This window comes from Pyrenophora tritici-repentis, chromosome 9 (assembly GCF_003171515.1).
Source record: "Pyrenophora tritici-repentis strain M4 chromosome 9, whole genome shotgun sequence".
NCBI classification, from domain to species: domain Eukaryota; kingdom Fungi; phylum Ascomycota; class Dothideomycetes; order Pleosporales; family Pleosporaceae; genus Pyrenophora; species Pyrenophora tritici-repentis.
The window spans coordinates 1,319,118-1,345,404 of NC_089398.1; the positions used below are offsets into that span (position 1 = coordinate 1,319,118).

General features: G+C 50.3%; 12 protein-coding genes across 12 annotated transcripts; 7 read left to right on the forward strand and 5 right to left on the reverse strand.

Moving 5' to 3' along the window:
- Window positions 1-310: 310 nt before the first annotated feature.
- On the forward strand, window positions 311-3,052 carry PtrM4_148760 (uncharacterized protein; the record flags this gene model as incomplete). The annotated part of the gene is made up of 1 exon (XM_066109965.1): window positions 311-3,052. One exon carries the CDS (start codon window positions 311-313, stop codon window positions 3,050-3,052), a length of 2,742 nt encoding a protein of 913 aa, XP_065959948.1.
- Window positions 3,053-3,365: 313 nt separating this feature from the next.
- Window positions 3,366-4,162, reverse strand: PtrM4_148770 (GTPase SAR1 and related small G protein; the record flags this gene model as incomplete). Its single annotated transcript, XM_001938657.2, has 4 exons — window positions 3,366-3,716; window positions 3,809-3,892; window positions 3,990-4,028; window positions 4,088-4,162. The coding sequence occupies 4 exons, from the start codon at window positions 4,160-4,162 to the stop codon at window positions 3,366-3,368; spliced, it is 549 nt and encodes a 182-aa protein (XP_001938692.1).
- Window positions 4,163-5,652: 1,490 nt separating this feature from the next.
- PtrM4_148780 (uncharacterized protein) lies at window positions 5,653-6,023 on the forward strand (the record flags this gene model as incomplete). Its single annotated transcript, XM_066109966.1, has 2 exons — window positions 5,653-5,936; window positions 6,005-6,023. The coding sequence occupies 2 exons, from the start codon at window positions 5,653-5,655 to the stop codon at window positions 6,021-6,023; spliced, it is 303 nt and encodes a 100-aa protein (XP_065959949.1).
- Window positions 6,024-6,597: 574 nt separating this feature from the next.
- PtrM4_148790 (KAR9 multi-domain protein) lies at window positions 6,598-8,301 on the forward strand (the record flags this gene model as incomplete). Its single annotated transcript, XM_001938655.1, has 1 exon — window positions 6,598-8,301. The coding sequence occupies one exon, from the start codon at window positions 6,598-6,600 to the stop codon at window positions 8,299-8,301; it is 1,704 nt and encodes a 567-aa protein (XP_001938690.1).
- Window positions 8,302-9,197: 896 nt separating this feature from the next.
- PtrM4_148800 (PBPe domain containing protein) lies at window positions 9,198-9,638 on the reverse strand (the record flags this gene model as incomplete). Its single annotated transcript, XM_066109967.1, has 1 exon — window positions 9,198-9,638. The coding sequence occupies one exon, from the start codon at window positions 9,636-9,638 to the stop codon at window positions 9,198-9,200; it is 441 nt and encodes a 146-aa protein (XP_065959950.1).
- Window positions 9,639-10,409: 771 nt separating this feature from the next.
- PtrM4_148810 (HET domain containing protein) lies at window positions 10,410-11,321 on the reverse strand (the record flags this gene model as incomplete). The annotated part of the gene is made up of 1 exon (XM_001938654.2): window positions 10,410-11,321. The coding sequence occupies one exon, from the start codon at window positions 11,319-11,321 to the stop codon at window positions 10,410-10,412; it is 912 nt and encodes a 303-aa protein (XP_001938689.2).
- Window positions 11,322-11,933: 612 nt separating this feature from the next.
- Window positions 11,934-14,975, forward strand: PtrM4_148820 (Glyco-hydro-65m multi-domain protein; the record flags this gene model as incomplete). Its single annotated transcript, XM_001938653.1, has 1 exon — window positions 11,934-14,975. The coding sequence occupies one exon, from the start codon at window positions 11,934-11,936 to the stop codon at window positions 14,973-14,975; it is 3,042 nt and encodes a 1,013-aa protein (XP_001938688.1).
- Window positions 14,976-16,103: 1,128 nt separating this feature from the next.
- PtrM4_148830 (uncharacterized protein) lies at window positions 16,104-17,739 on the forward strand (the record flags this gene model as incomplete). Its single annotated transcript, XM_001938652.2, has 2 exons — window positions 16,104-16,870; window positions 16,923-17,739. 2 exons carry the CDS (start codon window positions 16,104-16,106, stop codon window positions 17,737-17,739), a joined length of 1,584 nt encoding a protein of 527 aa, XP_001938687.2.
- Window positions 17,740-18,106: 367 nt separating this feature from the next.
- PtrM4_148840 (uncharacterized protein) lies at window positions 18,107-18,776 on the forward strand (the record flags this gene model as incomplete). The annotated part of the gene is made up of 3 exons (XM_066109968.1): window positions 18,107-18,427; window positions 18,487-18,727; window positions 18,751-18,776. The coding sequence occupies 3 exons, from the start codon at window positions 18,107-18,109 to the stop codon at window positions 18,774-18,776; spliced, it is 588 nt and encodes a 195-aa protein (XP_065959951.1).
- A 343-nt stretch (window positions 18,777-19,119) lies between these two features.
- Window positions 19,120-20,166, reverse strand: PtrM4_148850 (ATS1, Alpha-tubulin suppressor and related RCC1 domain-containing protein; the record flags this gene model as incomplete). Its single annotated transcript, XM_001938650.1, has 1 exon — window positions 19,120-20,166. The coding sequence occupies one exon, from the start codon at window positions 20,164-20,166 to the stop codon at window positions 19,120-19,122; it is 1,047 nt and encodes a 348-aa protein (XP_001938685.1).
- A 315-nt stretch (window positions 20,167-20,481) lies between these two features.
- Window positions 20,482-21,134, forward strand: PtrM4_148860 (40S ribosomal protein uS9; the record flags this gene model as incomplete). The annotated part of the gene is made up of 4 exons (XM_001938649.2): window positions 20,482-20,530; window positions 20,592-20,608; window positions 20,684-20,795; window positions 20,884-21,134. The coding sequence occupies 4 exons, from the start codon at window positions 20,482-20,484 to the stop codon at window positions 21,132-21,134; spliced, it is 429 nt and encodes a 142-aa protein (XP_001938684.1).
- A 485-nt stretch (window positions 21,135-21,619) lies between these two features.
- On the reverse strand, window positions 21,620-24,050 carry PtrM4_148870 (ChAPs domain containing protein; the record flags this gene model as incomplete). Its single annotated transcript, XM_066109969.1, has 6 exons — window positions 21,620-21,787; window positions 21,847-23,201; window positions 23,249-23,529; window positions 23,575-23,699; window positions 23,756-23,882; window positions 24,025-24,050. 6 exons carry the CDS (start codon window positions 24,048-24,050, stop codon window positions 21,620-21,622), a joined length of 2,082 nt encoding a protein of 693 aa, XP_065959952.1.
- Between the last annotated feature and the right edge of the window lie 2,237 nt (window positions 24,051-26,287).

The window sequence follows — 26,287 nt, forward strand, 5'->3', positions numbered from 1 at the left end:
TCTTAGCCCGAGCTGCTTGATAAAGTAGATTGTGAGCGGTTCCTGCTTGCCTAAAGACCTATTACAGCATGTGGAAGCCCTGTCTGTTATGACGGGACGGGGCTGTACCGCGGCTGCAAGTCACCCTCAGCCGCCCTCATCTGTGTAATTCGTGCGATTTTCTGTCTTACTCCATCCCTTACAGTCCTTATTCTTTGTTTGCGTATGGTTTGCTCTGAATCGCGGTCGCTTTCAAGCCTAGCTGGCAACATCCAACCGTCGACGCAAACTACGAGCCACGGTCATGTATTCGGATTCGCGAACGCGGCACATGAAAGGAGTGACGCCACCTCTCCTGACAGACTCTCCTAATCCGAACAGAAGACCCTCTGAGCACGCTGTCCCCTCCGCTCTCCGCATTGGCACCCCAACAATAGGCGATACCCCGCCGTTTGACGTTCGACCACCACTCAAGCGCAAAAGCACGTCTGGCACCTCAGACAGACTCTCACAACTCTTTCCGTCCCGTCCATCTTCAGTAGCTTCAATCGTGCCCCCCACTAGTACCCCTGCGTCAAGAAGACAGTCGTTCCCTCCACCTATCGACACAAATTCTGACACCTCGTATCGCATACCTCGCGCACCACCGCCACCTTCATTCGCCGAGGAAACATCGTACAATCCAGTTGCAAGCGTATTTGCTCAACCTCGTGCTTCACCATTATTGGACAAGAAGAATAGCAGGACTAAGCGCGTCCTTCATCGAATCGCATCTCTGCATGGAGGAGCATCCAGGGGAGGAAGCTATTATCGGCTCGATGATGAAGAGTGGGGGACCCGCAGAGCTGGATTGAAGGGTGTGGAAGAGGACGATGAGGCGGTTGGGTATGATCTGAGTTTGCTCAGCGGACTGGATTTGAAGGGATTCGAGGCGCAATCGGTGACAGAGGATAGGGACAAATCCAGAGAACGAATTAGAGATATGAACGAAGCTAGCCATGCCGCCGAATTTGAAAACTTCGAATCACAATTGGGGGCTGGTATGACATCGATACTCCACAAACCGTTCACGCACACGCCTTCAGGACCAGTGCCAGGCTTCTTTCCGGGCCATCGCAGAATATTGTCGGCATCGGATGTTGCGAATGCTGAGGCAAAGAAAGCACAGGTCGAAGCTGAAAAGACTGGCCAAGTTGTTGCCGTTGCGACAGAGATCCCCGTCGACATCAGCGACTTTACAGCAGTCACTCGTGACTTCGACTCAATGAGCAGCCTTTCAGCTGGTCTTGTCAAGAAGGACGCAGAAACCAGTTATTTCTTCCCAAAAGGTGCCACTTCCGATGTCATTCCATATGCGCTATCTAACATCGACGCAGATCCCCAAATGCCCGCATGGCGACCCACTACTATGAGCTGGTGGTGGATATCCATGCTGATAGTAATCGCCCTTGCCCTTGCCGGTGTTCAGGAATATCTCTGTCAGATATCTTTGAGAAGCGTTGAGAAAGATCCCATAAAAGGCGGGCTCAGCAATTTCCAAAGAGTAGGCCAATTGCCCATCACATTATACTTTGCCTGGCAATACGCACCGATTATGATCTTCGTGTTTTACGGTGTACTCTGGCAGATGTCAGATTTCGAAGTGAAACGCCTAGAACCGTTTTACCAGCTATCCAAGAAGACCGGAGCAACTGCAGGGGAGTCGCTCAACATGGATTATCTGACGTTCATGAGTTGGTTGGTGCCACTCAGGGCACTCCGTCACAAACAATTTGCTGTAATTTACAGTTCTCTAGGCACGTTGATTGCTAGCAGCCTCGTACCTGTTCTTCAATCCGCCTCGATCACCATGTGGCCACCAGAGGACAATCGCGAGAACGACGGTTGGAAATCTATTCGGGTGCGGCCCGCATGGTCTCGGGCCCTATCATCGTGTCTTGTCATTGTTGCTTGCTGTGGTGGAGCATTGCTATATGCCATGCAGCGGAAAAGCGGCCTGCAGTCAGACTCCAAGGGCATCGCAGGGATCGCAGCCATGGCTACCAAGAGTCATATTCTTGCGGATTTTAAAGGACTAGACCAGGCGCCCTTGAACAAGATCCACAAGCAACTCCGCCAGCGAAGGTACATTCTGCATAAGAGCTCCCTTTGGCAGGGCGAATACATCAGCAACAGTAAAGAGAAGATCCACGAACAAGACACCGATCCCAGACCACTTATGCTTCGGCTGCGTGTCGGCGTCCCCTTTGTCGGCTTCCTAATCGCCTTTACCATAATAGTACCCATCGTCACGTTTGTCGAAGTAGCAGGCGCATTCACCGAGGAACTTCCCTGGATTATGACCGGTCTAGCAACCATCATCCGCATCACCTGGAATACCATGAATGCCGATGTCCGCATGCTGCAACCCTTTTATATGCTGTCGCTCCGGCACGCCCCTGCCAGAACCCTCACCCTAGACTACGCCGGCACAAACCCCCTCTGGCTCCCCATCGAAGCCTTCCTCAACGGCCACTACCTCGTCATGCTCGTTGCTTTTGGCTCCATTCTCGCTGAGATTCTTACCGTCTGCGTATCCTCCATCAGTGTAGACGGCAAAAAGTTCATCCCCGGGCTCGGCGGTCAGGACTGGGACGACAACCACGACGGCAAGATGAATGATCCGACAGACCGCTACAACACGGAGCAAACCTTTCGTTCCTTCTGGACTTCCTTCACACTCACAATGCTCATCCTACTCTACCTCATCGGCATCGCTCTCCTGACGTACAAGAAGCGTAGCCAGAAATTCCTGCCACGCCAGATTGGCACAATGGCCTCGGTGCTGGCTTTCATCCACCAGTCCAAGATGCTGCTTAGTTTCATCGATACCGAGAAGTTTACGTCGAGTGAAATGACACGACATTTGGAGAAGAGCGGGAAGACGTATGCACTGGGATGGTTTAGGGGTAGAGATGGCGATGACCATCTAGGGATTGATGAGGAAGAGATTACTAGTGCGTATGTTTATGGAAAGGATTGGACGTCGGGGCGGTTGAGGCCTGGTAGGGAAAGCATGTGGGAGCACTATTAGATGTCGTGTTCTGGAGCTTTTCTGTAATTAATACGTATACAAGCTCATTCATGTTCTGACGGCCCTCACACACCGATAATGAATATCGAAAAATAATGAAACTGCATTATATCGACTCGAAAGAAGAAGACTGTAACGATGACTGGCGCTAGATTCCCGTCTTCCACGACCCCCTGTTGCGCCCCAACGCCCACTATGCTAGTGTAACCCCCATTCAGACGCGTGTACGCCGCGTAATGCTCTCTTCCCGCACTCTCCATCCCCATGCTCATTTTCCTTGTTGAACAATAACCTCCCTCTCCCCGCAAAAGGCTCAGTTCTGGCCCTCGCCAACATTACTCACGAGCCAATCCATGCCCTCCTGAACACCGCTCCCATCGACAGCGCTACAAGCAACGATACTCCAATTCCGATCCTTGAGCTCGCCCAAGCGTAACGCCTCGCTGATTTCGCCTGCGCCCTTTGCACCAGGCTGATCCTGCTTGTTTGCGAAAACGAGGAGCGCGGCGTCGCGGAGTTCTTCTTCGTTGAGCATGGCGCGGAGCTCCTCCGAGGCCGTCGTCAGACGCTCGATGTCGGTGCTGTCGATGACGAATATTACGGCGGCTGTGTTGGCATAGTAGCAGCGCCAGTAGGGGCGGATAGATGTTTGGCCTCCAAGGTCCTAGAGGGGTCGTGTTAGGAACGTGTTGGTGGATTGAGGAGACGACGGTCCGGTGAGACGCGTATTGAGAGGATAGGGAGAGAGAGGCTTACCCAGACGTTGAAATTGAGGTTCTTGTATGTTACTGACTCGACGTTGAAACCTATTGTAGGTATCGTTGTGACTACTTCGCCAATCTGTCCCAAGATGTTAGCATACCACCGTCTTCATAACGTAGCCAAGTGTTCGGGCTTCCTTCCTACTTCTTCTAGTATACCAGGGCTACAAACGTACCTTTAGTCTGTACAGCAGTGTGGTTTTGCCAGCGTTATCCTGCATTTGTAATCAGCACTCCCGACCCCATTGTCCTCAGTCGAGCGTCGCAGTCTCACAAGTCCCAGAATCAGTATCCGTATCTCCTTCTTCGCCCATATGAGCTTTGTGAATGTGGATAGGTAGCCACCCATATTTGCTCTTCTTTTGTCAGACCCGCCGCTTTCGGAGTCTATCTGGACGCGGAGGTTGCCGCTGGTGGGAGATGGCTTAGCCGCAAGGGTAGAGACGGGCTTCGAGGTATGTTTGGACGGTTTGACGGTAGAAAATGTGCCTGGTGGTGGTCTTGAAAGTAACGCAGGTATGTGGAATGTCGAGAGAGAGGTGTTCAGTGTATCGTGGCGTGTCTCAGGGTTGCTGTCTGGCCAGAAAGTTAGGCGGCGCTCATGGAACGCGGTGCAAACAGGGCAAACACCGAGGCCTCGGCGCAAAGTTTTGCCGCTCCGTCTCCACCCTGGAAGTTATATGCACCATCTGCTCCCTTGTAAAGTTCAAATGTCACCCACGCTATTTTGCCCATACATCCCCCTGTATGCAGCAGTCTTTGAGATACCAAGGGGCTGGTACTGTGCATGTGCGTAACTCCCACATGTCACGTAAGTGTTCAAGAGTTGGACACAACAGCACAATTTGACATTTACCACTCAAATAATATGGTACTTTAATTCAACACGCCTTGCTACGTATATTTCAGTCAGATATAACTATTGGGGATTGGTGTATAAGCTTGGATTGCACTATGGCCATGCTACAAAACGTCTTCCACTGTCCCTACCTTTCTTCGTGCTTTTCATGGCTACGCAATCACCATCAGCACTCTCGAGCACCGAATAATTTCGTGAGACTTTTCAACGGTTTTCTTTTCAAGACACAAGCCCCAGGCTCAATCTGATAATAACGTACCCCAAATACACAGTACCTGTTTGACACTTGGTGCATCTCTTTTTTTTTTCTCGGGCATAAACTTTGTCAAATCTCTCCCTGCAGGCAGGCTTGAGTAGGTGACAAGAACTGGAAGTCACGAACATGAACAAAACGAGTCAGCACCAACATTGCGACTGAAAAAACATCTGGTCATTTGACGTCACGAGCGGTATACTAGGCTTTGTCGATGTGTCACGTCCCATGCGACCACTCAGGCTGTGCTAAATGCCATCCATTACATCATTACACCATCCTGAGGCTGGTACAATTGTCCGCTTCGCGATTTCACGCCAATCAGAGACAGTATGCGCCACTTCAGGCTTTACATTGCATCGCTAAAATATATATTGTGGCGCATGTGTATAATGTGAGTCGCGCGCGATTAGTCAAATGATGAGATTTTTGACATCTCATCCATGGTACTTTGTGTACTGCGAACCATGGTTCATACACAAGCGAATACAGGTACATTGTCTACGGTTTGTTTGTAGTATATAAGAAGTTTCATGCCCCTCCATCTCTTTCCCATCTTACTTCTCCACCCCAAATCGAAAAGCAAGAATTTGACAAACCGTTTTCAAAGCCTACAAAAAACACAAACACTACCAATCAAACAATGATAACTAAAAGCACTATCAGAGGCCTATCATGCCCACGATTGACAGCAATGCGGCATCTCCCCCGCAAAGATATCATAAGAATGGCATTCCGCCTCCTCCCACATTCAACTCTACAAGCACTATTCGGCACCCAAATCATCGACGAATCCCACATCACGTGTGTGGCTCTCACATCAACAAAAAAGAACACAAAGAAACTGTTCCTTAGACTGACAGAGGCCTTGTACTACAACAAGGGTGCGCGCCTCTGCCGCCAGGAACGATGGAACGAGATGACAAGATTGCAGCTGGAGAATGAGGCGCTCAAAATGGGTATGGTGGACGAGCTTGAGGAGGAGAAAACCGAGCTTAGTCTAAGAGTGATGTTGGCAGGAGCGATGTTGAAGGAGAGAGAAGAAAAGAAGGCGAAGGAGACGGAGGAGAGAAATTCAGGAAACGAAAGCGAGCTTGAGCTAGGAGTCATGCTGGAAGGAGCGACATCGAGGGAGAAGAAGGAGAAGAGGGCAGAGGAGCAGGATGTGAAGAGTGAAGAGTCAAGGAGTGATAGTGTTATGGAAGATGTATTGTGAACCAGAAGAACCGTAGGATGGTGTCCTATTTGGGAGCGAATGGCAACTCATCGAATGTTTGAGCTTCTAGTGTTTCTGCGGACAGGTATTTGCTCTCTGTTGGACGTAAACAATGCAACCTATATCTGTCAAATACATTGTGTAGTGCATCTTCTGCGTGATCCGTTGTATGTTCGTCTAATTACGAAATGTGCACAGTGTCTCCCTTCTTTCACTCACATTGTTTCTTTCGTGCCTTTGAAGTAATTCCTTTCCAGTCTTATCCAAGCACCGCTTCCGCACGTCTATCACTGGTAAATTGCACGACCAAAAGCTTCCCATGGTTCAGTTGCCTTTCTGATCCACACTACGCGACTGAATCGACCCAACCATCTACGATACTTGGTACATACATTGCTACCAAACATCAACAATTTCTTCTCGCAAACAATCCCAAAAATTTGTTCACTCACCACAATGTCATTCCTCAATCTTCTCGCTGAGGCCAAAGGCAACGCCGCTCCCATCAAATTCAAGACCATCCCCAAGCCTTCGACTGCTTCCAAACCCGTTTCTACTTCTACAAAGGTCGCAAGCAGTGCTTCTACTACATCCAAGTCGCCAACAACATCTAAGCCGATCCCAAAGAAGCCTGCGAGTACCTCGACTGCGCCAAAGCCGTCAACGGCTCCTTCATCGACATCTAACCAGCCCGCAAAGACCCCCCTGTTGGCCCATAGGCGCGATACTACAAAGCCCGCGGTTGCCTCGACTGTCTCAAATCATACCGCCGAAGCCAAGCCTGACGCGACCGATCGGATTATATCTCGAGTAGCGAACCCCGTAGTCGAGCGGTCGCCGATCAGAAAACAGCGCGCCGATATACCTCCACCCCGCCCACTATATTCAAGAAGGGGCAATCGGGTTGAAAACAGGGCTACCTTGCGCCATCCTCGCAAAGACCCGACTACTCCTCAAAAGAACATGAACAAGAACATCGCCAAAGCGTTGACGCCCCAATCTAAGTTCAAAGCCCAATCTGCTGCTCAAAATCAGACTCGTACACAGCGACCAAGCCGGCGTCGAAATTACAACCAATACCCACCTCCGGCGCCTGTCATGCCCAACCCGACGCGCTATGAGTTCCTTATGCCATTTTCACGCAAGCCGGAGCGGAAGCCAAAACGCTGCTTGATCAAGGCAGAGTACCAGACCATGAGGTGTGTTGACCTCATAGACGAGGCAAAGTTCCGTGGTCTTGAGCTAGACAGCCAGGTCCGATCCTATCTCGTAGACGTGCTTCTGATCGATGATATGGCCTACGCTGAGTTGATGGATAAACTCGGTAATAAGCAGGAGGCGATAGAGTATGCTCAGGGTGAAGTCGCACACTACAACCAAGGGTTGAGGCGTAAGCGAGCTGTCGCAGAGGCTGCGAAAGAGCAAGCCATGCGCGAGTGGAATGAGAAGCAGCAGTGGTTCCGCGTCGATGCTGAGCAGGTGGCCACTAAGGAGGTGGAAGAAGAGGTGGAAGAGAAGAAGCCCACCGTTGAGGCACAGGAGCAGGAGAAGATTCAAGAGAGCCAGGATCCCGGCTATAGTTACGAGCATGAAGCTCGACCCGCTACCAGTGGTAGCACTGCTGAAGAGCAACCCAAAGGCAACAAGCGTGCTCGTCCAAGTGACGACGACGACAACGAAGAGTCTAACCCCAAGAAGAAGGCCAGACATTCTACTCCTCAGAACACCACCGAAGACAGTAAGCCTTTGGCTAAGGATGACAAGCCTGTGAAGAAGACAAACCTCTCTCGTGTTGTCAAGGCCAATGACCCACCAACTGCTCTTCCTCGAGCTATACAAGCTCACATCAGCAAGACGCCATCCTTCAAAAAGGAGGATATCGAGATGAAAAACTCGGATGAAACCACAATCGCTGAGCATGCCAAGGGTGTAGCAGTGAAGATCAAGCGAAAGAAGGCATCTGCCCCAAAGCCTTTACAGCGTACTCATTATACTCACTCGGACACTGACGATGAGGAAATGAAATATGAAGGCCATGATGGCGAAGAAGAAGAGTCGGAAGAGGATGATTTCATCGTGGATGACCTGGCTTACAAGTCTAAGCGCAAGTCGAAGGTTTCAGCCATGGCTAGATCGAATCTGTTCTCTGGGATGAGGTAGACGGGCCATTCTGTGGACTTTCTTTTTCTTTTTTGCTCTTTTTGAGCGAGCGTTTCGTTTGAGGTTGTTGCGGCTTTGCGTTTTGAGATACCCCGGATACTGTTGTAATAATACGCAGTCAATATACGATGTTTAAAGTACTATAAGCCTCCTGGAAGTTAACGTAATAGTCTTCCGGCACACTTAGACTCATACATCCCCTGAAGTCATAATAGGGCATTGGGAATCTACTATACAATCACTGTTCACAAATTCCGCTTGACAACAAAGACAAGCATGATCGCTTTCTCGCCTTTATCATGTATGCGCTATGCGTATGAAAGTAGAGATGGCAGCACTAGAAGTGCTCATAGGTGAGCTCAATGACTGGTTCAAGCCCAAGAAGCCCGATAGTGACAAGATTGGCGAACAGTGGGGAGGATATGTGAAGATCGCTTGTCGTGGAGGTTCTCAGGTGCAGACTCCGCAACAATCAATCGGATCGGCATGATTGATTCCTATCTAGGTTAAAGGCTGCCTAATGAAGTAATTCTTTAACCTATATAGGAATCAATCATGTCAATCGATTGATTGTTGCGGAGTCTGCTCAGGTGCCGTGCGTCCGGCGTTTGCTTCACAAACTTCGGCGCTAGTCCCTAATCAGATACTACCTACGTTACTCAATATCTCAAGTTGTGCTATTCGCCGTGTCACTATCAGCGTAGGTGTTAAGAAGTTATAGGCCTAGAGATATAGAATGACTGGAAGTAGCATAGAAGATTAGGCTCATTACCAAAATGACTGCTACATGTACATACATGTGTATCGAATTTGTGAAAGTCTGAATGACAGTTAACGTCATAGAGAAGGGGTATCTAGGAAGAGAAGGAGATCAAATAATTTATATCGTGAGACCGTCAAGCCAGGTAGACCTTTTCGATCTGAGCATCAGCTTGCTCGAACGCTTCGCCGTCCATCAAATCGTGAGCGAAACAATCGCCAACCAACCGAAAAGAAGTTTTCAACTTCGTCGTAGCAGAGATGTGTTCTTCGCTATCGTCACCAGATATTAGAGCTATCCAATTATCGCCTTCAACAATTACTGATCGATCTTGTATGACCATAAAAGGGGCCTTACTACCCTTCAAGACGAATACCTGATCACCCGCCATAGTCGTCTTTGGGCCCATACCCATGTACCCATTGCTTGTAAAAAAGAAACGTCGAGAGGCCGTAGCGGTCTTGAGAGTGTGGTCGATAGCAGCTATGCCTTCCTCGAGATCGCGTTGCGTAAAGATTGCAGTACGGCTGAACGAATCGCGGGAAGTCACGGGCCGTCGCCCGACGATATACGCCATGGCTTCCTCGCGTAGCGGGAGTCGTACCGGTGTGTATCAGGTCTGTAATCAGTGTTCGCCAAAAGGCACCCTCGTAGGTCCCGCCAGACGGATAGTGCTCGCTTGTTTTTCCGAAAGTCCTTGTAAGAGATCTCCACCCAAGCAGAGCTGCGTATGTGTCGTTGATTTGTGTATGTCGGCTAACATCTCCAACAGTAACGACATGGTCGATACAGATGGCTTCTACCTCTAGGAGCTGACTTGATGGCTGGAAACGCACAGATCCTTTGCGGCTGCCGCTAGCGTCGTATGCATGTAAGCTTGTAACTCGTTCAATTTCAGTTGGGAGACACGGTAGTGACCAGTCCATGACCCAAGAAGGAATATCTTGAAGGCGTTTCCGGCTCAGCACTGCTTCGAGATCTCCCGCAAGAGGTAATACCAAGCCTGCCCTTCTAATATTGCCCACGGTTTTCTGTGTAAAGATTGTAGCAGTGCTGGACGAGTAATCAGGTAGAAAAGGTGGAAGACCTTGCAGTTAGTTGTCAGTCCAAGAAGGGCGAAAACCTTGTCCCTTTTGTCCGTGGCTTCGAGTGGCCTGAATTTCCAGAGTAGCGACAGTATTGTTGCGGTATTCGAGGATATACTGTTTTGGAGTCTTGTGTCCTCAATGCGAAGAACGAGATCACTAAACTGGTCCAGAATGTCCTGTCCTTGAAGAGTCCCAGCTAAACCCAAACATAAGGTATGACGTTGTTGTTTGTAGTTTTGCGCGGCACGGGTGAACATTGACTAGGGTGCGGAAAGCATACCGTAGTGAATGGTGGCTCTCCGAGATAGGACTGTCTCTTGGACAATCCAAACACGTTGCCACCATGGTCTACTCATCAGCCTTGCAAGACCCTCCCATACTCTAGAAGACCGAGAGCCGCGTACACGAGCTTTTGCAAGTACCAAGCCTTGCCAGATACTGCCAAACCCGTATCGTCGAATAGCAGCAACCTTTTCTTTATCTAAAGTGTTGAGCGCAGCGTGCGACGCGTCTTCGGCGAAGCTGTGGATCAGACACAATGCCCCAAATGTATCAGGTCCGTTCTCAGTCCAGGATCGATCCACTGCTGGTACTCCAAATAGATGTGAACGCTCAGTATCCGCGAAGTATGCATCTCTTAATGATTTATCTCTCTCATCGCCATTCCAAATGATTCGCGATGGCTTTGCATCCGCCTTTAAGAGGTCGCGACCGTCATGCTCATTACTCGCCGGTTCGCCCAGCCATATAGCAGTCTCTTGACTATTACTGTATATCTCTCCCATGAGACCAACCTGATGCGCCCGCTCCAAGGTATCATCTTGGTTGATACACAATGCATCCACCCAAATCAGCAGCACGTGGTTGGGCCGTCGCAATCTGCGGAGAGCAACGCAGAGATTTTCGAAGATGAACACAGTCTTTCCGTTACACGCTATAGGAACTCTAGGGACCTCATTCGGTTGGCCCCATGTGTAGGATATGGTGATGTAGCGGTTTCGGCATTCAATCATAGAGCATTCGTGCAGCTCCGCGGAAATGTCGTCCTCCCAGGCTCCAGGCAGAAGGTGCAGCAGGCGAAAAGCATGTGAGCCGGTATTGAGTGGAGTGTAGAGGTCCGGTGTAGCGACCCTGAAAACCTTGGCAACTCTGGAAACGATGTTATGAGCCATGATAATGGCAAAGGCTGGAGAAGCCACAGTTGTTCGGTTGTGTCATGATGATTGGTGAGTCAGCAAGGGCCGCGAAGGCTGCTGGCTGCCTAAAGGCGTAGCGATAACTCAGTTTCAGCCTCAAGATATACCTGCTCCCATGTTTTCAATGCACAACATGTAATGATTCACGTGATTGAGGCCGGAGGTTTGATGGTTGATGAGGTGTTAGCTCGGAAAGATAGCGTTCCGCGATGACGCCATAAGCCTACGATCTGGAAGTCTGCAAACGTCGCTTGTTGTGATCGCGATCGACGCGCTCTGGGCTCGCTGCCCGTCCAAATCTGCAACACCCAGGCTTTCCGCTCCATCATGAGCCGTGACGTGTGTGCAATCTGTACCATACGTTTTCCCGCGACCGGAAGACGCGAATGGGTAGCGCTGCGGAAGACGCACATGACAACGATCAGCCGGCCCATGTCTAGCGGTGTGGAAAAAGGTACGGGTGGCACCGTAGCGTGAGTCAGCCTTCGTGAATGATCGGCATGTTTCTGTCCCTTGCTTTAAGGCCGGCGTGCCTTGTGCGTATCTTGCGCTGTGTTATTCCTCAATTCCTATTTCTGTTCGCGAGATATGATATCGACGAGCTTTCTCCGAGCTACAGTCGCCTTTTTAGCATCGACTCGCATAGTTTCAGGCTCCACCAGCAGCGAGAAGGAGCAGTTCAAGCACGTGACATGGAATGATGAAGATTGGGTCATCTCGACGCATGCTCTGGACCAAGGCCACTACCAATCCCGCTTGACCCTCGCAAACGGGTATTTTGGAATCAATGTCGCATCTGCAGGACCGTTCTTCGAAGTCGATGAACCGGTTGATGGCGATATCATAAGCGGATGGCCCCTGTTTAGCAGGCGACAGGCCTATTCGACAATCGCAGGCTTCTGGAACAGTCAACCCAGAACAAAGGGGTCGAATTACCCCTGGCTTTATCAATATGGATGGGAAAGTTTTACTGCCGGTATACCACATTCGAGTGGACTTATTGTTGAGGCGAACGGCGAGTTTTTGAACGCATCGGTCAATCCAGACCACATCTCAGACTTTGTGTCGAGTCTGGATGTGAAGGCCGGAATTGCTAGTTGGCGATACAACTGGAGGCCAGGGGGCTCTGGAGACGTACTCATTGACGTGGACTACCAGTTGTTTATCCACAAGCTTTACGTCAACAAAGCTGCAACCAGGCTACGACTTACGGCAACCCGTGATGTAAATGTTACGGTGTACGACGTCCTCGATGGAGACTGTGCAGTTCGTTCAGAATTCGTCGACAAAAAGTATGAGGAGGACACGCCAACCATCTGGTCTGCCGTTAGTCCGGGCAATATCACTAATGTTACGGCATATGTCTACTCAACTCTGTCAAGTAACGACTGGGTCGACCTCGCCGCCCGCAGCCAAGTAGGAGACGGAATATTCAGCAGCGGCAACGGCTCAACCATTGCGCAGTCTGTCCCTGTTGAACTGGTCGCATTCCGCCCTACTGAGATCACGAAATTTATCGGAATCGCATCAACTGATTCCTTCCCAGATCCCCAGAAGGTAGCACGAGATGCTTCCCTATCTGGTGCTGAGGAGGGTTACTCTAAGCTTATACGTTCCCACATTAAAGAGTGGGCCTCTATCCTAACGCCAGACTCGGTTGACGATTATCGCTTACCGAATGGCTCCCTTCCGAACGATCCCGAAGTGAAGGAACTGCATATCCTGGCCCGTACGAACCCGTTCTATCTCTTATCGAACATGGTCGGGCCAAATGCTGTAGCCGCAGCCGGTAACAACACGAAGCTGGATATCTACAGCATACCAGTCTGTGGGCTTGGCTCTGATTGTTACGGTGGCTTGATTTTCTGGGATGCCGATGTGTGGATCAGTCCCGGAATCCAAGTATCACACCCACAGCATGCTCAGAACGTCATCAAATATCGCGTAGAGCACTTTGAGCAAGCGAAGCGGAATGTTGGAACAGCTTTTACCTCAAGCAAGAATCAGACGGGTCGGTTCACTCCTGGCGGAGCTGTCTATCCTTGGACCAGTGGACGTTTCGGCAATTGCACAGGGACTGGGGCTTGCTTTGATTACGAATACCATCTTAACGGGGATATGAGCTTGGCTTTCAACAATCACCTCATCATCACAGGTGATGGACAATATTTTAACGACACCTTACTACCTATATCAAATGCGGTTGCGCACTTCTTCGGGCAGCTGCTCGACTTCAACGAGACTTCTGGTGCCTATGAGATATGGAACGCCACTGACCCCGATGAGTACGCGAATCAAGTCAACAACAATGGATTTACTACTGCACTCATTCAAAGGCATTTTCTCGAGACTAACGAGTTTAATGCCTGGTTTGGACGCAAACCTAACGCTAGCTGGGCAGAGAAGGCCTCAAAGATGAGGCTTCCAGTGAATGAGGATGCGGGGATCATCGTGGAATATAATGGTATGAACGGATCGGTCACCGTCAAGCAAGCAGACGTGGTTCTGGTTGATGACTTGTTGCATTACCCAAATCCCTACAGCTTGGCAAACCTGGACTACTATGCGGCGAAACAATCACTTGATGGTCCTGCGATGACGTACTCATCGTTTGCTGTTGTGGCAAACGAGGTGTCTCCTTCTGGATGCTCGAGTTTTACATACGACGTCTACTCCTCTTCGCCTTACGTCCGTGCACCCTGGTATCAGTATTCAGAACAACTTCTGGATAACGTCGAAGAAAACGGTGGAACACATCCCGCATTCCCATTTTTGACGGGCATGGGAGGAACCAACCGTGTTGCCATCTTCGGATACTTGGGCCTGGGATTGTATTACGATAAACTGGATATCGATCCCTCCCTACCTCCGCAAATAGAGCACCTCAACTACCGTATATTCTACTGGATGGGTCATGGTATTAATGCCACATCCAACTCTACTCACACAACATTAGCACGACTGCCTAGGGGGAAATATACCCTACCTTCAGCAAACGCTACTTATTTCGAAAAGCCAATTCCAGTTACTATTGGTACCCGCAGCAGTCGAGATAACGTGACATACGAGCTTGGCGACGAACCACTCGTAGTCCGTAACCGTCCAATGGGCGAGATACTTACAGTTGGTGGAAACATCCTTCAATGCAAGAATTTGCTACCCCCACCTCAAGGGAACAAGCCAGGGCAGTTCCCTATCGCCGCCATCGACGGAGCTGCAAGCACGAAGTGGCAACCTGAATTTGCAAATATCACAAGCTACCTTACTGTCGATCTCGGCACCTCATCCTTCTATCCTATCAACAAGATTGTCATGGACTGGGGCAACCAGCCTCCCTCGCATTTCGAAATTTATTTCTCTAACTCTACGCTTCCGCCATTTTCCGACACTCGACTTAAAGATGACGTGAAGAAGGTCACGACTGGCAAGATAGAGCTGAGTGCACCATGGGATCCGGTGACAGCATATGAGATTAAGACCTATATCGGTAATCAAACAAATGTTACGCTTCAAGAGAGTATCTGGAGCGGAAGGTATGCTCACCTTGCGGTGCTGGGCAATCAGTTTTCTGAAGATGCTATGGATGGAGGTACAGTTGCTGAATGGAGCCTTGTCAGGGAGGAGTATTGAGAAGAAGGTCGGATCAAGTAGGTATGAGTGAGTTAGCCAGTTGGATAAAGTCAACACAGTTCTTAGTCTGGTAGAATTTATTATTACTTATGATAAGACTAGGAATTATACGCGCATTTACGTCTGTTAGATCTTGGAATGAGTCTTTCGGTAGCTTAGATATACCACAGAGAATCGCCATCGTCCAAGTTAAGAATGGTGCTTCGATATTTTCGTTATTCAAGGATTCTACCAGCTATCAAGCTGGGAGTGCAGCGTACTTACACGAGGGGGTTAGCAAAACATGTCTTGGCGTGAATACATTCATCAATCGGGACTAGAACGATCGCTTACCGCTCTTATTGGCTGATTTAATTCACTCTCCGTACAGCACAGACCCTTATTTGCCGCCTTCAACACAGCGCGCTCGCTCCCCAACCGTGCACAGACATTTTAGTACAGTGGCTCAGTCATTCTTATACCCCCGCATTTCACTGGAGTTTATCAACTCTACTCCATCACATTCATTGCATACATTGCTTTCCTTGACTTTTACGGGGCCTCGTCACGTGATAGTGCCTGGCCTCTTACCAGAACAACATGTTCTCTAATCTGACCACGCCTACGTCAAGGCCAAAAAAAAGGCAACGTACTCCTCCATCGGCGCTGAGTGATATCGCAGAATCGCCGGGTCTAAATACACTCCCAAGTCAGCGCACGTCATTGCTCTCCAAGTCGAACTCAAACGATGTGGACGATACTCCTACGCCATATACGATTACGGAGACTTCCCACGGTGTCTCGCTCAGTCCAGTATACGATACACATGAACTTCATCGTCCGCTGAAATCTGCAGCTGTCTCGGACATGAGAGGCAAGAGGAGAGCAAGGTTAGGTGCACCTACAGGCTTCTTGATAAACACCTCTCAAGCCCCGGCCCTTATCCGATCACCTAGTCTAGACACATTCAGAAGGCAAGCTGCTGACATTGTCTTCAACGACGACGAAGACGACGACAACGAAGAAGAAGAAGAAGAAGAAGAAGAAGAAGAAGAAGAAGAAGAAGAAGAAGAAGAAGAAGAAGAAGAAGAAGAAGAAGAAGATCCTTTTGTTGAACTCGCGACATTGAGGACATCGAAGGTAGATTCAATGGACTTGGCCGGAGACCAGGCTATCCTCACGCAGAACAGCATCAAGGCTCAAATCCGATTCCCTAGCTCTAACTTCACACTCTCCGTACCTAAGACTCCCGAAAACTTTCCACTGCGGCTGTCTCCCGTCCCAAATTACGATACCTTTTACATGTTCTCGCGCCGCTCAAGAGGATCACCGATTTCGTCATCCGAGGCTCGGGACAAGACGATGGAAAAAGAGGTAGCTAGTCCTAGTGGTTCTCCTGCAGATTATTCCAAAGGATCACCGCTTAGCACTATCAGGTTGAATACCAAGAGCCTTTACGATGAGTTGGGGTACTCGTCGCGCAATTTCTGGGAGCCGAGTGACGATGAATTCGAAGAGATGGAGGGAACACCAACACAGGCGAGCGACACCAACTTTCCATCCGCGAGTCGAACTAAATCTGCAGGAAACATCGGCTCCCCGATCTCGAATTTGCAGCACTTGTCGCGCACTCCCACTAAGCAGCGGAAACAGGCGCATCTCGTCGCGCATCTTCAAGCACCCGAATTATCGCCGCGTAAGACGATTGGAAAGAGTGCGACGAGGAATTACAAGAGTTCTTTGACGTCATTTGCTTGCCCTTCGCCGTTGCGATCGGTTGAGCATTCTCCGACAAAGCAGATGGGCAGCTGGCTATCCAAGCCCTTGGACCCTGCATCATCAGAGGCCGTCGAACCAAACACGAGCATGTGGGATGCAGATGACGAGGAGTTTGATCGGTGGCCAGGACCGGAAACGTAAGTGACTACTTCTCGCAAGATGTGAACAATGAGTACTAATACACAACAGCCTCGATCGCGTTGGAGAGGACTACACTACCCGTGGACGCCAGATGCGCGGTCTTCGTTCAACATCGAACAGTACACCTGCAGCATGCGACACCAATTCAACCCTCCAGCAACTTGAAGACCTAAGGCATGAGCTCCTCGATAAGCGCTCCGGGAACCCATACGGTATGGACGCGCACGACACAGTAATGTCACGATTCTTTGCCACCGACGTACCCGACCTGCCCGCATCCAATCCACCTCGTCACATGCATATCATCGCTCATGATGCATACTTAGACAGCGCAGATGCCATCGTTCGTTGCGCAATGCCTCGTCTTTGCGACGCCGTTGCCACTGTCTTGTATCTCACGAACCCAAAGTGCTTAATAGAGTTCCTAGATCCCAACGTTGAGGTCTTCGAATGGCGCCGATCAGGAAACCGCATCATGATTCGTCGAGAGGGAAACCAGGTCATTGTTGGGACTTATGCTAATTTCGGGACAAACTACGCTTGGACTTACTTTGTTCGTTCTGACATCTCGGATAAGGGCTTGTGGACGGAGACATATGCGTCGGTGTCTGTAGTTGTGACGCCTGTGTCAAGGCATGGAGTTATGTTTGATCAGATAGAGTCGGAGCTGAGTAGTCTGGGTATTGAGCCGACAGATCTGAAGTATGCGCTGTTCATGGGGCGCGACTTGGCATACTTCTTGCTGAGTCGGGAGCCGTGGAGGTATCATGTATTTCGGAAGTGGATTGTGGAGTGGGAGGCTGATGGTGTTGTGACGGAGGCAGTAGAGTATGAGAGGGAGATGCTGCGGCAAGCTGGAGGATGAAGACATGGGTTCGCTGTGAGTTGAGACGAGTTTCTGGTCATCATGATCCCGGCCATTAGACAAGATATTGAGCAGTTGACGCTTTGATTCTGAAAGGACAATAAAAACTTCTATTACCAAGTGATAGAAGATCAAGGTTTGGTCAATGCTGGGTGTTTGGTCGGTAAAGGCTGCCTTCACCTGACACGGTGGTAAATCATTTGTATCTTGCTTCTCTTTGGTAATATATAATTGCCGATCCTTCCGAATTGATCCCTCTTCCACATTCCCCACTCTAATCTCTTTTCTCGATTGTTCCAATATCCTTTGATAATCCTCAAAGCAATTACATACTTTTCTTAATAACTGGTATCCTGCAAACAACAACATGGAACGCATGAAGTACGAGAATCACCCTCTGCTGCCGTCCAATGCTCGACAGGGCCAACCACATGTTCTCAAAGATGGCCAAGACATCGAGCACATCGAGGATGGCTTTGAGGTAGTCAGATATGATCCCCGGTCTACGCTGAGGAAGCCTGCTCAGTTATGCGATTTTGTCGCTACCATCCTGCATCGGATTGGCGACCATCCCACAGCACTGAAAGACTTCTTCGGTCCGGCGATAAAATATTTCAAGTTTCTTCGCATCACGAAGAACGGCTGTTTCATGACTGTCATCATATGGCGTAAGGATAACGAAGTGATGGTAGGTCTACATAGTCAAAGCTCATACTAAATGTACAAATTGCTAACAAATCGGTAAAGGTAGGCCCCTATAATCAGTATCCATGGTTTCACGAATGGGAGCTGTTGACCAAATCCGAGCTTTCCAAAGTAGCGCCCGACGGCGTCTGGAAGGTGAAATGGGGCGTCCAAACAGCGGTGTCTGGTCCGAACGTCGACACTATATGGAGCCTGCGCAACCTTTCCAAAGTGAACGACCTCATGATCGCTAAACCTGACCCTAGGGATCCTGGAGAGGCAGAGAACATAGCTTATCGCCTTGGTACTTGTACCTATGCCAACCAGATCTGGGAAAAACTCGATGGTACTGAATGCGTTATCGAGATCGAGAAGCAAGAGGCAGAGGAGGCGAAGAACGACAAGAATGTAGCAGCAGAACAAGAGAAGTACGAGAAGAATTAAGGGGATGAACGAGGGGAGGGGAGTTGGAGTTTGCGATGCTGCTTAGCCTGACGGCTCAAAAAGGATGGTCACGGTGCATTCAGAATTTCTGCTTTTCCTATATAGAGTTTTGCGTTGCTATTTAGCCTAACAGCTCGAAAGAACGGCTTTGGTGCGTTCGGGTTTTTTGCTTTCGTCGTTTGGAGTTTTGCGCTACTTTTTATCTCGACGGCTCAAAGGGATGGTCACAGTGTATTTGTATCTCCATGCTGCTTACTTTACAACTGCAAAGGAAGTACAAAACCCAGCCCCTATTTTTTCGATTTCCCCTTGTAACTCAATTTCATTCCAAAATCCGCTGACCATATCGTTCTTGACTTCGTCCTGTAGCTTGGATAAATCACCGCAATTACCATGTTTGCCCCAACCCCACGATATAAGTTTGCCATCCCTCGTCACAGCAAGTATGTGATCAGAACCCACAGAGATCTTATCCAAAAGAGGGAGATCTGGCGGCAATAACTTCCACATATTCTCTTTGCCCCAGGCAGCCAGAGTATCGTCATCGAATAGTACGAACACGGCATGCCACATGGCGCCAATGTCTTTCCAGCCTTTGATGTTGGCAGGCATGTTGGAGATGATGTTGAACTTGTCTTTTCCGAGCAGTATGTGCTCACCTGTAGATGGTTCGCCAACGAGATAGGTAAAGTCTGCTCCGCAGACAACCTTTCTTGGCTTAAATGGTATGTTTTCAATCTTGGTCGGTCTTGTGACTTTGCCAGAAAGCTTGTCACCAAGCTGGCCTAGACGAGCTTTGCCCCAGCCGTAGACTGAGCCATCATCGAGAATGACTACGTAGTGCCATACGCCAGCATTGAAGTCGATGACTGCACCTTGAAGTGATGTGCACTCTGCTAATGGCCCGCAGTCAACTTGATCTCCACGGCCTAGTTCTCCCCATCGGCCAGACCCTTCGGTAAGTATGCATGACTGCGAGTCCTCACCACCTTTCGAGATATATGCTGAAGACTCACAGGTAGCTGCGGTGAAGAGAATGTGACTATGTGCTTTTTTGAAACTTTGAAACTGGGTCTCTCCTCCAAATGAGCCTAGCTGACCCTTGCGATTGTCACCGACACCATAGACAGCTCTATCCTTGCTTAAAAAAAGCGAGTGATTATCTCCGCCCCTGATCGCCAACAGATTGTCAAGCGAAGGAGTATTGGAAACCTTGGTAGGTATATTGACGATGTCGGCGGCTGGTATGCCGAGTTGGCCTTCCGAGTTGCTGCCAAAGACGTACAATTCGTAAGACATATCGAGCGATGGGTAACGTAACGCTCGCGAATGCAAATATCTAACTTCAAACAAAGACGTCTCGAACGAATCCAAAATCTTCTGAAGGCTTAGTAAGTGGGATGCAGTTCTGAAGACGGGCTCGCTCCTCGCCCGGGCGCCTTGCAGACGGCGCTATCCCGACAGCAACGCTAGTCGCTTCCAGGGATCGCGGTGCGCACGGACGCCCACTGAATATTCGCTGCCGACGTAGACGAACTTCAACTCCACGACGACAGCAAAACCGACGACGCCCACCCACCACTAACCGCACGCACATTCCCACAGTCGCCCAACATGGCTTCCCAGAGCGTGCAATGCTTCGGCAAGAAGAAGACCGCGACTGGTACGATATCACCCGTTGTTGAATATATAGGGAACTCTCGAGGCTAACACTCGTGATACAGCTGTCGCCCACTGCAAGGTACATACACGCAATACCCCACGATCGGAATACGCGCAGTCGAATCATATACTTACGATGTTTTGTTAAATATAGGCCGGAAAGGGTCTCGTCAAGGTCAACGGAAAGCCTCTTTCCCTCGTCCAGCCCGAGCTCCTGCGATTCAAGGTCTACGAGCCAATTCTGATCCTCGGTGTGGACAAGTTCGGTACGCACACACTACACCCAAATACGAAACCAGCATTACGATGCACTCAGATTGCAACGGAGAGGCGGAATACTAACAGAATGGGCAGCTGATGTCGACATCCGTGTCCGTGTCTCCGGTGGTGGTCACACCTCGCAAGTCTACGCCATCCGCCAAGCCATCGCCAAATCCATCATCGCCTACTACCAAAAGTACGTCGACGAGCACTCGAAGAACCAGCTCAAGCAGGCGCTTATCCAGTACGACCGCACACTGCTCGTTGCCGATAACAGGCGGTGCGAGCCCAAGAAGTTCGGCGGTCCAGGTGCGCGCGCCAGGTACCAGAAGTCTTACCGTTAAGCGGTACTTTGGCTTGCTGGTATGGGGGGAGAAGGAAAGAGAGGGTGTATGGCGAGCATGGAGCGGTGTTCATCCTGGGCTTTTTCATGGGGTCTTATACTGTCTACTATCTACCCCTCGAGGACGAGGTTACGGTTACGTGACATGGCGCGCAACGGCTGCCTGATACGATCCCGCGGCTTGTGACGATAAAAATGAATACATTGGTTGCAAGAACACGTACAAGGCATACAGCGTGAGGAGCATCGACATATGTGGGGACAGGTGAATGCGAACTCAAGCCCTCCTCCAATGTAGACGCGCACCTTTTTCGACATTGTGACTTGAATGTACGACCTAGCTCCAGTCATGTCCCCTCAAACACCAGCGCTTCCATACATAAACACAAGTAGAAATCTTCCACTAATGAGCTATCCTCTTGTATTGGTTACAACACTCAGAACACCTGCAGGCCCATGCCCGTAGTGGTTCAGAGGCGAAGGTTTCTAACCATCACTTCCGCTGCTCCTGAACGCAGCACATAGTGCTGCATACTGATGTGTAAGATCAAGGACATGTTGGGGCAGCGAGGTACCCTGGATGATGCTGCGGATCTTGACGGCGCCCTCCTCTTCGATGAGTTTGCGAATCGTATAAAGGAGGTTCGGTGAGAACTGTCACAATGTCAGTATTGCCGTTCATTGTCGAGACAAACGGGGAAGTGAGGACCTACCTCGGAGTACCACCGATACTGCCAGGTGACCAGACGAATCAAGGCTGCCGTTACATCTCGGACCTGTTTCCTCTGCTCGCCCAATTTGAGAACACCCCTCATCGCCTTCGGAGAGAACTTGATTTGCAGACAGTTCTCATACGCCTCCACGGCTTCCTCAGTATGATGTAGCCTCTCAGCAAGTTCGCCCAGAATCTCCCACTCCTCGCTGCTCTTTTTATACAGCAACTGCTGCTGACGGTATTGCGCCATTTCGGTACGCCATATCGTGTACACGCGCAGATCCTCGTACAGGACCATGAAGAGATTATCGAGCCAGCGTTCGCAGAGGCGCTTATTCTGGAAATGTGTATAGTTCGGCTGAGATGGGTTGGAATGGTTTGCAGCGTCGTGGGCGTGGGGATCTTCACTGCCAGCTTTTACGACTTCAGAGGCTACCGTATGACCAGGCTTTTCGAGATCAGCTGCTGCTTCGGCGGCATTAGAGGACTCTCCATTCTGCGCGTCGGATTCTTCAGTGGAGAGGCGCTCTTCCACTTCGCCGTGTTCGTTGCCGTTTGTCTGTTGAGCGATCGTGTTGGGAGATGGAGAGCGAAGGGCTGTAGTGCTGGCGCTGCGAGAATGCGGTTGCTGCGTCGTCTTTTCGTGGCGGTATTCTTCCTCCATGACGAAAACTTGACTCCTTATCTTGAGCAGCTGATCCCATCCAATTTTCTTTGTGATTTCAGTGAGCAAGATGTAGGCCTTCAGGAAGGTACCTTTGAAACCCGCAGCATGTAATTTCCGCAGAGTTGGATGTACGAGCTCCATGTCGTCCATATTGGAGTCTTCTATCTCGTCGCACATGGCTTCGGGCATGACCGGTAAGAAGACTCGCTGGGGCTCTGGCATCCTGGGTGCGTCCTTGTCTTGATATGTGAACATGGGACATGAGTTTAGTGTCAATAGAGCAAGATCCCATTGCTCGAGGCTTACGTATATCTCAGCCAAACGTGCCCAAGTGCCAAACTCACTGGGTGCAGAAACTACACTCCGCTTGGCAATCTCCAGAGCAAGATCACCACGCCCCTTTTTGTTGCAAAATTCTGCTTGACAGTCGAGGAGCGAGTAGTCCATAGGCAGGTCATGTATCGCTTCGTGTAGTAGTTGTACAGCTTGAACCTCCTCATCTGCTTCGATGTAGACGCGGGCCAGGAGCGATGAGATCTCGGGATCGCGTGTCCGCAGTTTCTCAAACAGATTGATACCAGAAGTATATCTTCCGGTGGTATGAATGTAGTTGAGTAGGCCTGTAGTTAGGTGATTTGAGACGAGATTGGGGACTTGAATCTCAGGATCGGATCCTAACTGCCAGCCTGAAGTGCGTCAGCGATTTGTTTTGGACACGCCGAAGACGGTTTACCGTTGAAGAACAGCCGCTCTGCCGCATCCAAGAACCTGTGCTCGCTCTCTGTGCTCGTAATAGGGTTGAACCGCCGCACACCCACAATCTTCTTGATTGTGTCGCCCGAGCCATCGTCGGCGTAGGAATATGCCCGCAACACGCTGCAGAGGTATGTCTCTAGCCACAATTCGTCGGTAGCGACTCGCTTATCTCCGCGCTCATCGATACAGTAACTCTCTACTGTTCCCGGGATGTATACTTGGACGCGCATGTCCAGCCGTGAGAAGGCATTGTAACAGCTGCTCGGTCAGCGACTGTCTCGTGCTACGTTCATGTGCCCATACCAGTATAGACCAGACACGACCTTGTTCTGTTTGTCATGCGCAGAGTATGTGAGTGTGTTGATATATGCAGCCAAGCTGGCAGAGGAGGATGCGTCTATGCCGCAGACATGGTGGTACACGCCAATCTAATCACATGTCAAACACTTTCCCTCATAGACAGGCAGTCAAAGGCACTACTGACCTGTTTGGTCGCATTCTTGATGGGCTGTTTTATGAGGTGGACGAGATCTGGCGGGCCTAATTCTCGTAGTGTTTGCAGTGATTCCGAGCGCGCTTCGATGGCAGAGTGAAGCTCATCCTCGTAGATTCTGGTCAACAGTCAGAAAGGCCGAGAAGTTGGAGTCAGGTTATGGTGGTATGAAGCAATTGAGGGAAGTAGAAGTGTGGGTGTAGACAAGCGCATATATAGAAACAAATATAGATTGGACAACTAGTAGAGGTGCAGCATACTCGGGGACAGCTGGCGATGTGACCATGGCTCAATTGGCACCGCACGATACGGGAAGGCGGTCGCGGTAGGAAGGATGTTATAGCGGGGTGTGTTCTGGAAGAGGGGCCGAGTATGCACGTCAGGCCTGGGGATATATTTGTCAGGCTTTCGGTGTCCTTGTGCAGCATGGAGGGCAGGAACGGAAGCAGTAGCTCCAAAGGCGGAGGAACGCCGCCGTTGCCAAGAAGCCGCATCCCTGCGCACCATCATTCACTGTCGCGTCGCGTCATCCCAGGCCTGTACAAGCGCGGAGTACGTCGTTGTCGCCGCTGTGGCATCCCCAAATCATTGTGCACTTATATAGCCCCGCTGTGCCCCTGTTGCCTGTTGCTAAGCCGTCTGCACTGCCAATGTTCTAAAAAGTCTGGCTGTCCGCCTGTCGGCTCTACGCAGCTTTGTACAACCACCTTTCAACGCGCAACATGGTAAGTAGCCCAGCGGCAGCATACTCAACCACCTTCTCCAACGACCGCCAAATGATGCACACCCCTTGCTAACAAAGCGCAGTCGAAAGCATCTGTATGGCATCCGTACAATGTTGAACTCCCTGAGGAAGCCGCCGAAGATGAAGTAGACGACACGCAAGAAATCCAGATCGAAGAGGCCCTGAAGCTCTACCAAACCGCTTTGAAGCTCCACTCCGAGGGACCCCCGTCGTTTGAAAAAACGGCCGCAGCATACAAGGCCCTCTTCGAATCTGACATCTTCCATTATGCTGAGTCCCTCTCTGAATACAAGCGACACGAGACCTATGGCGAGGATTTGGTGTTCGACACCATCCTTGAAGATGACTACGAGGCCGGCCCCGTCCAGTCCACAGGCGCCGCAGACAGCGCCCCGAACACGCTACAGCAAATACTACATCTGTCCTACAAGAACCATGGCCAGTTCCTACTTGAGGCCATGCAGCATTGGATCACCACCAATGGTACCACAGCTCAGATGGAAGCATGGAGCAACACTCACGGTGCTCTGAATTACTTTGCCGAGGCCTTGGATAAGGAGGATACAGATCTCGATCTGTGGCTGCGCGCTGCCTCAGTAGCGGCTATGCTGGGCAGTAAGCGCCTCACTCGCTATTGTCTGGAGGCTGTGCTGGACGGAAACGACGAGCAATGGGAGAGCTTACTACGCCTTCCTGGCTTGGAAGAGGGCTTTGCTGGGCAACAGCTCCGTGAGCTCATAGAGCGCTTAGAAGACAATGTTTCCCTGAAACAGGCGCCACTATCTACCATGAAGCGAAAGAAGCTTTCCGAGACGCTGAAGAAGCATCTGAACCCGTTTCCATTTGCACCACTTCCCGCAGACGTTGCCCTTGGCGAAAGTCTACACAACATCAAAGTAGCTCCAGAGAGTGTGACGTGGGCCCCCACCAAGTGGGAGTGGTCTGGCGTAGGTGAATTCATCCTAGGTCAATTTACCGCCGAGCGAGACGCACAAGCACCTCCAAGTGTTCCGTCTGGTTCGAACATAGTCTTCAACATACCCCCAGACAGTGAGACTCCCGGGCGCATCGATTCCGAGCCTGAACAAGAACACACACCCGAGCCTGCTGCGCCTGTGGATGCCGTACCGGCTATTTCGGAGCCCGCCGCGTTGCTCCAGATTGAGGGGCCCGCTCCGGCTAACGCGAAACAAGATGGAGAGGACACTGTCATGGAAGAGCAAGACGGTGACGCCGTAATCGGAAATGAGGAAGTGACTCGCACTGCGCCAGCCCCTTCGCGCAAGCGGTCCACAGACTCAGCCGGTCTACCTGAAACTGCAGAAGGCGGCCGGTCGCGTAGCAAAAGGATTCGTGGACGGGACACAGTGGTCGAACCTGCCGCCGGTAGTGCAGTCCAAGAAGCCAATAAGCACATCGACGCTCAACTCGAACACTACACGCACGCAGATCAATGCCTGTACGAAATTGTTAAGGACATCTATTCCAGACTTGGCATTGAGAATACCAAAGATCCGACTGATTTGCGCACGCTGGTCACCGCACTTCCAGAGTCAAACGCCAAAGACCCTATCGACAAAGCAGCTTGCGACATGTTCAGTGGTCTTCGGAGCGGACACAAAAACACTGCACAAATACTTCTCACTACCGAGTCCTTTGACCTCCTTGGAGTAACTAGAGAACATGGACTAAACGCGTTTCTGGGCTTCTCGAAATCTAGTTCAGCCCAAGCCTGTACTAAGCCGGTTCTAACTAGCCAGGGACTGAACAAATTCGCG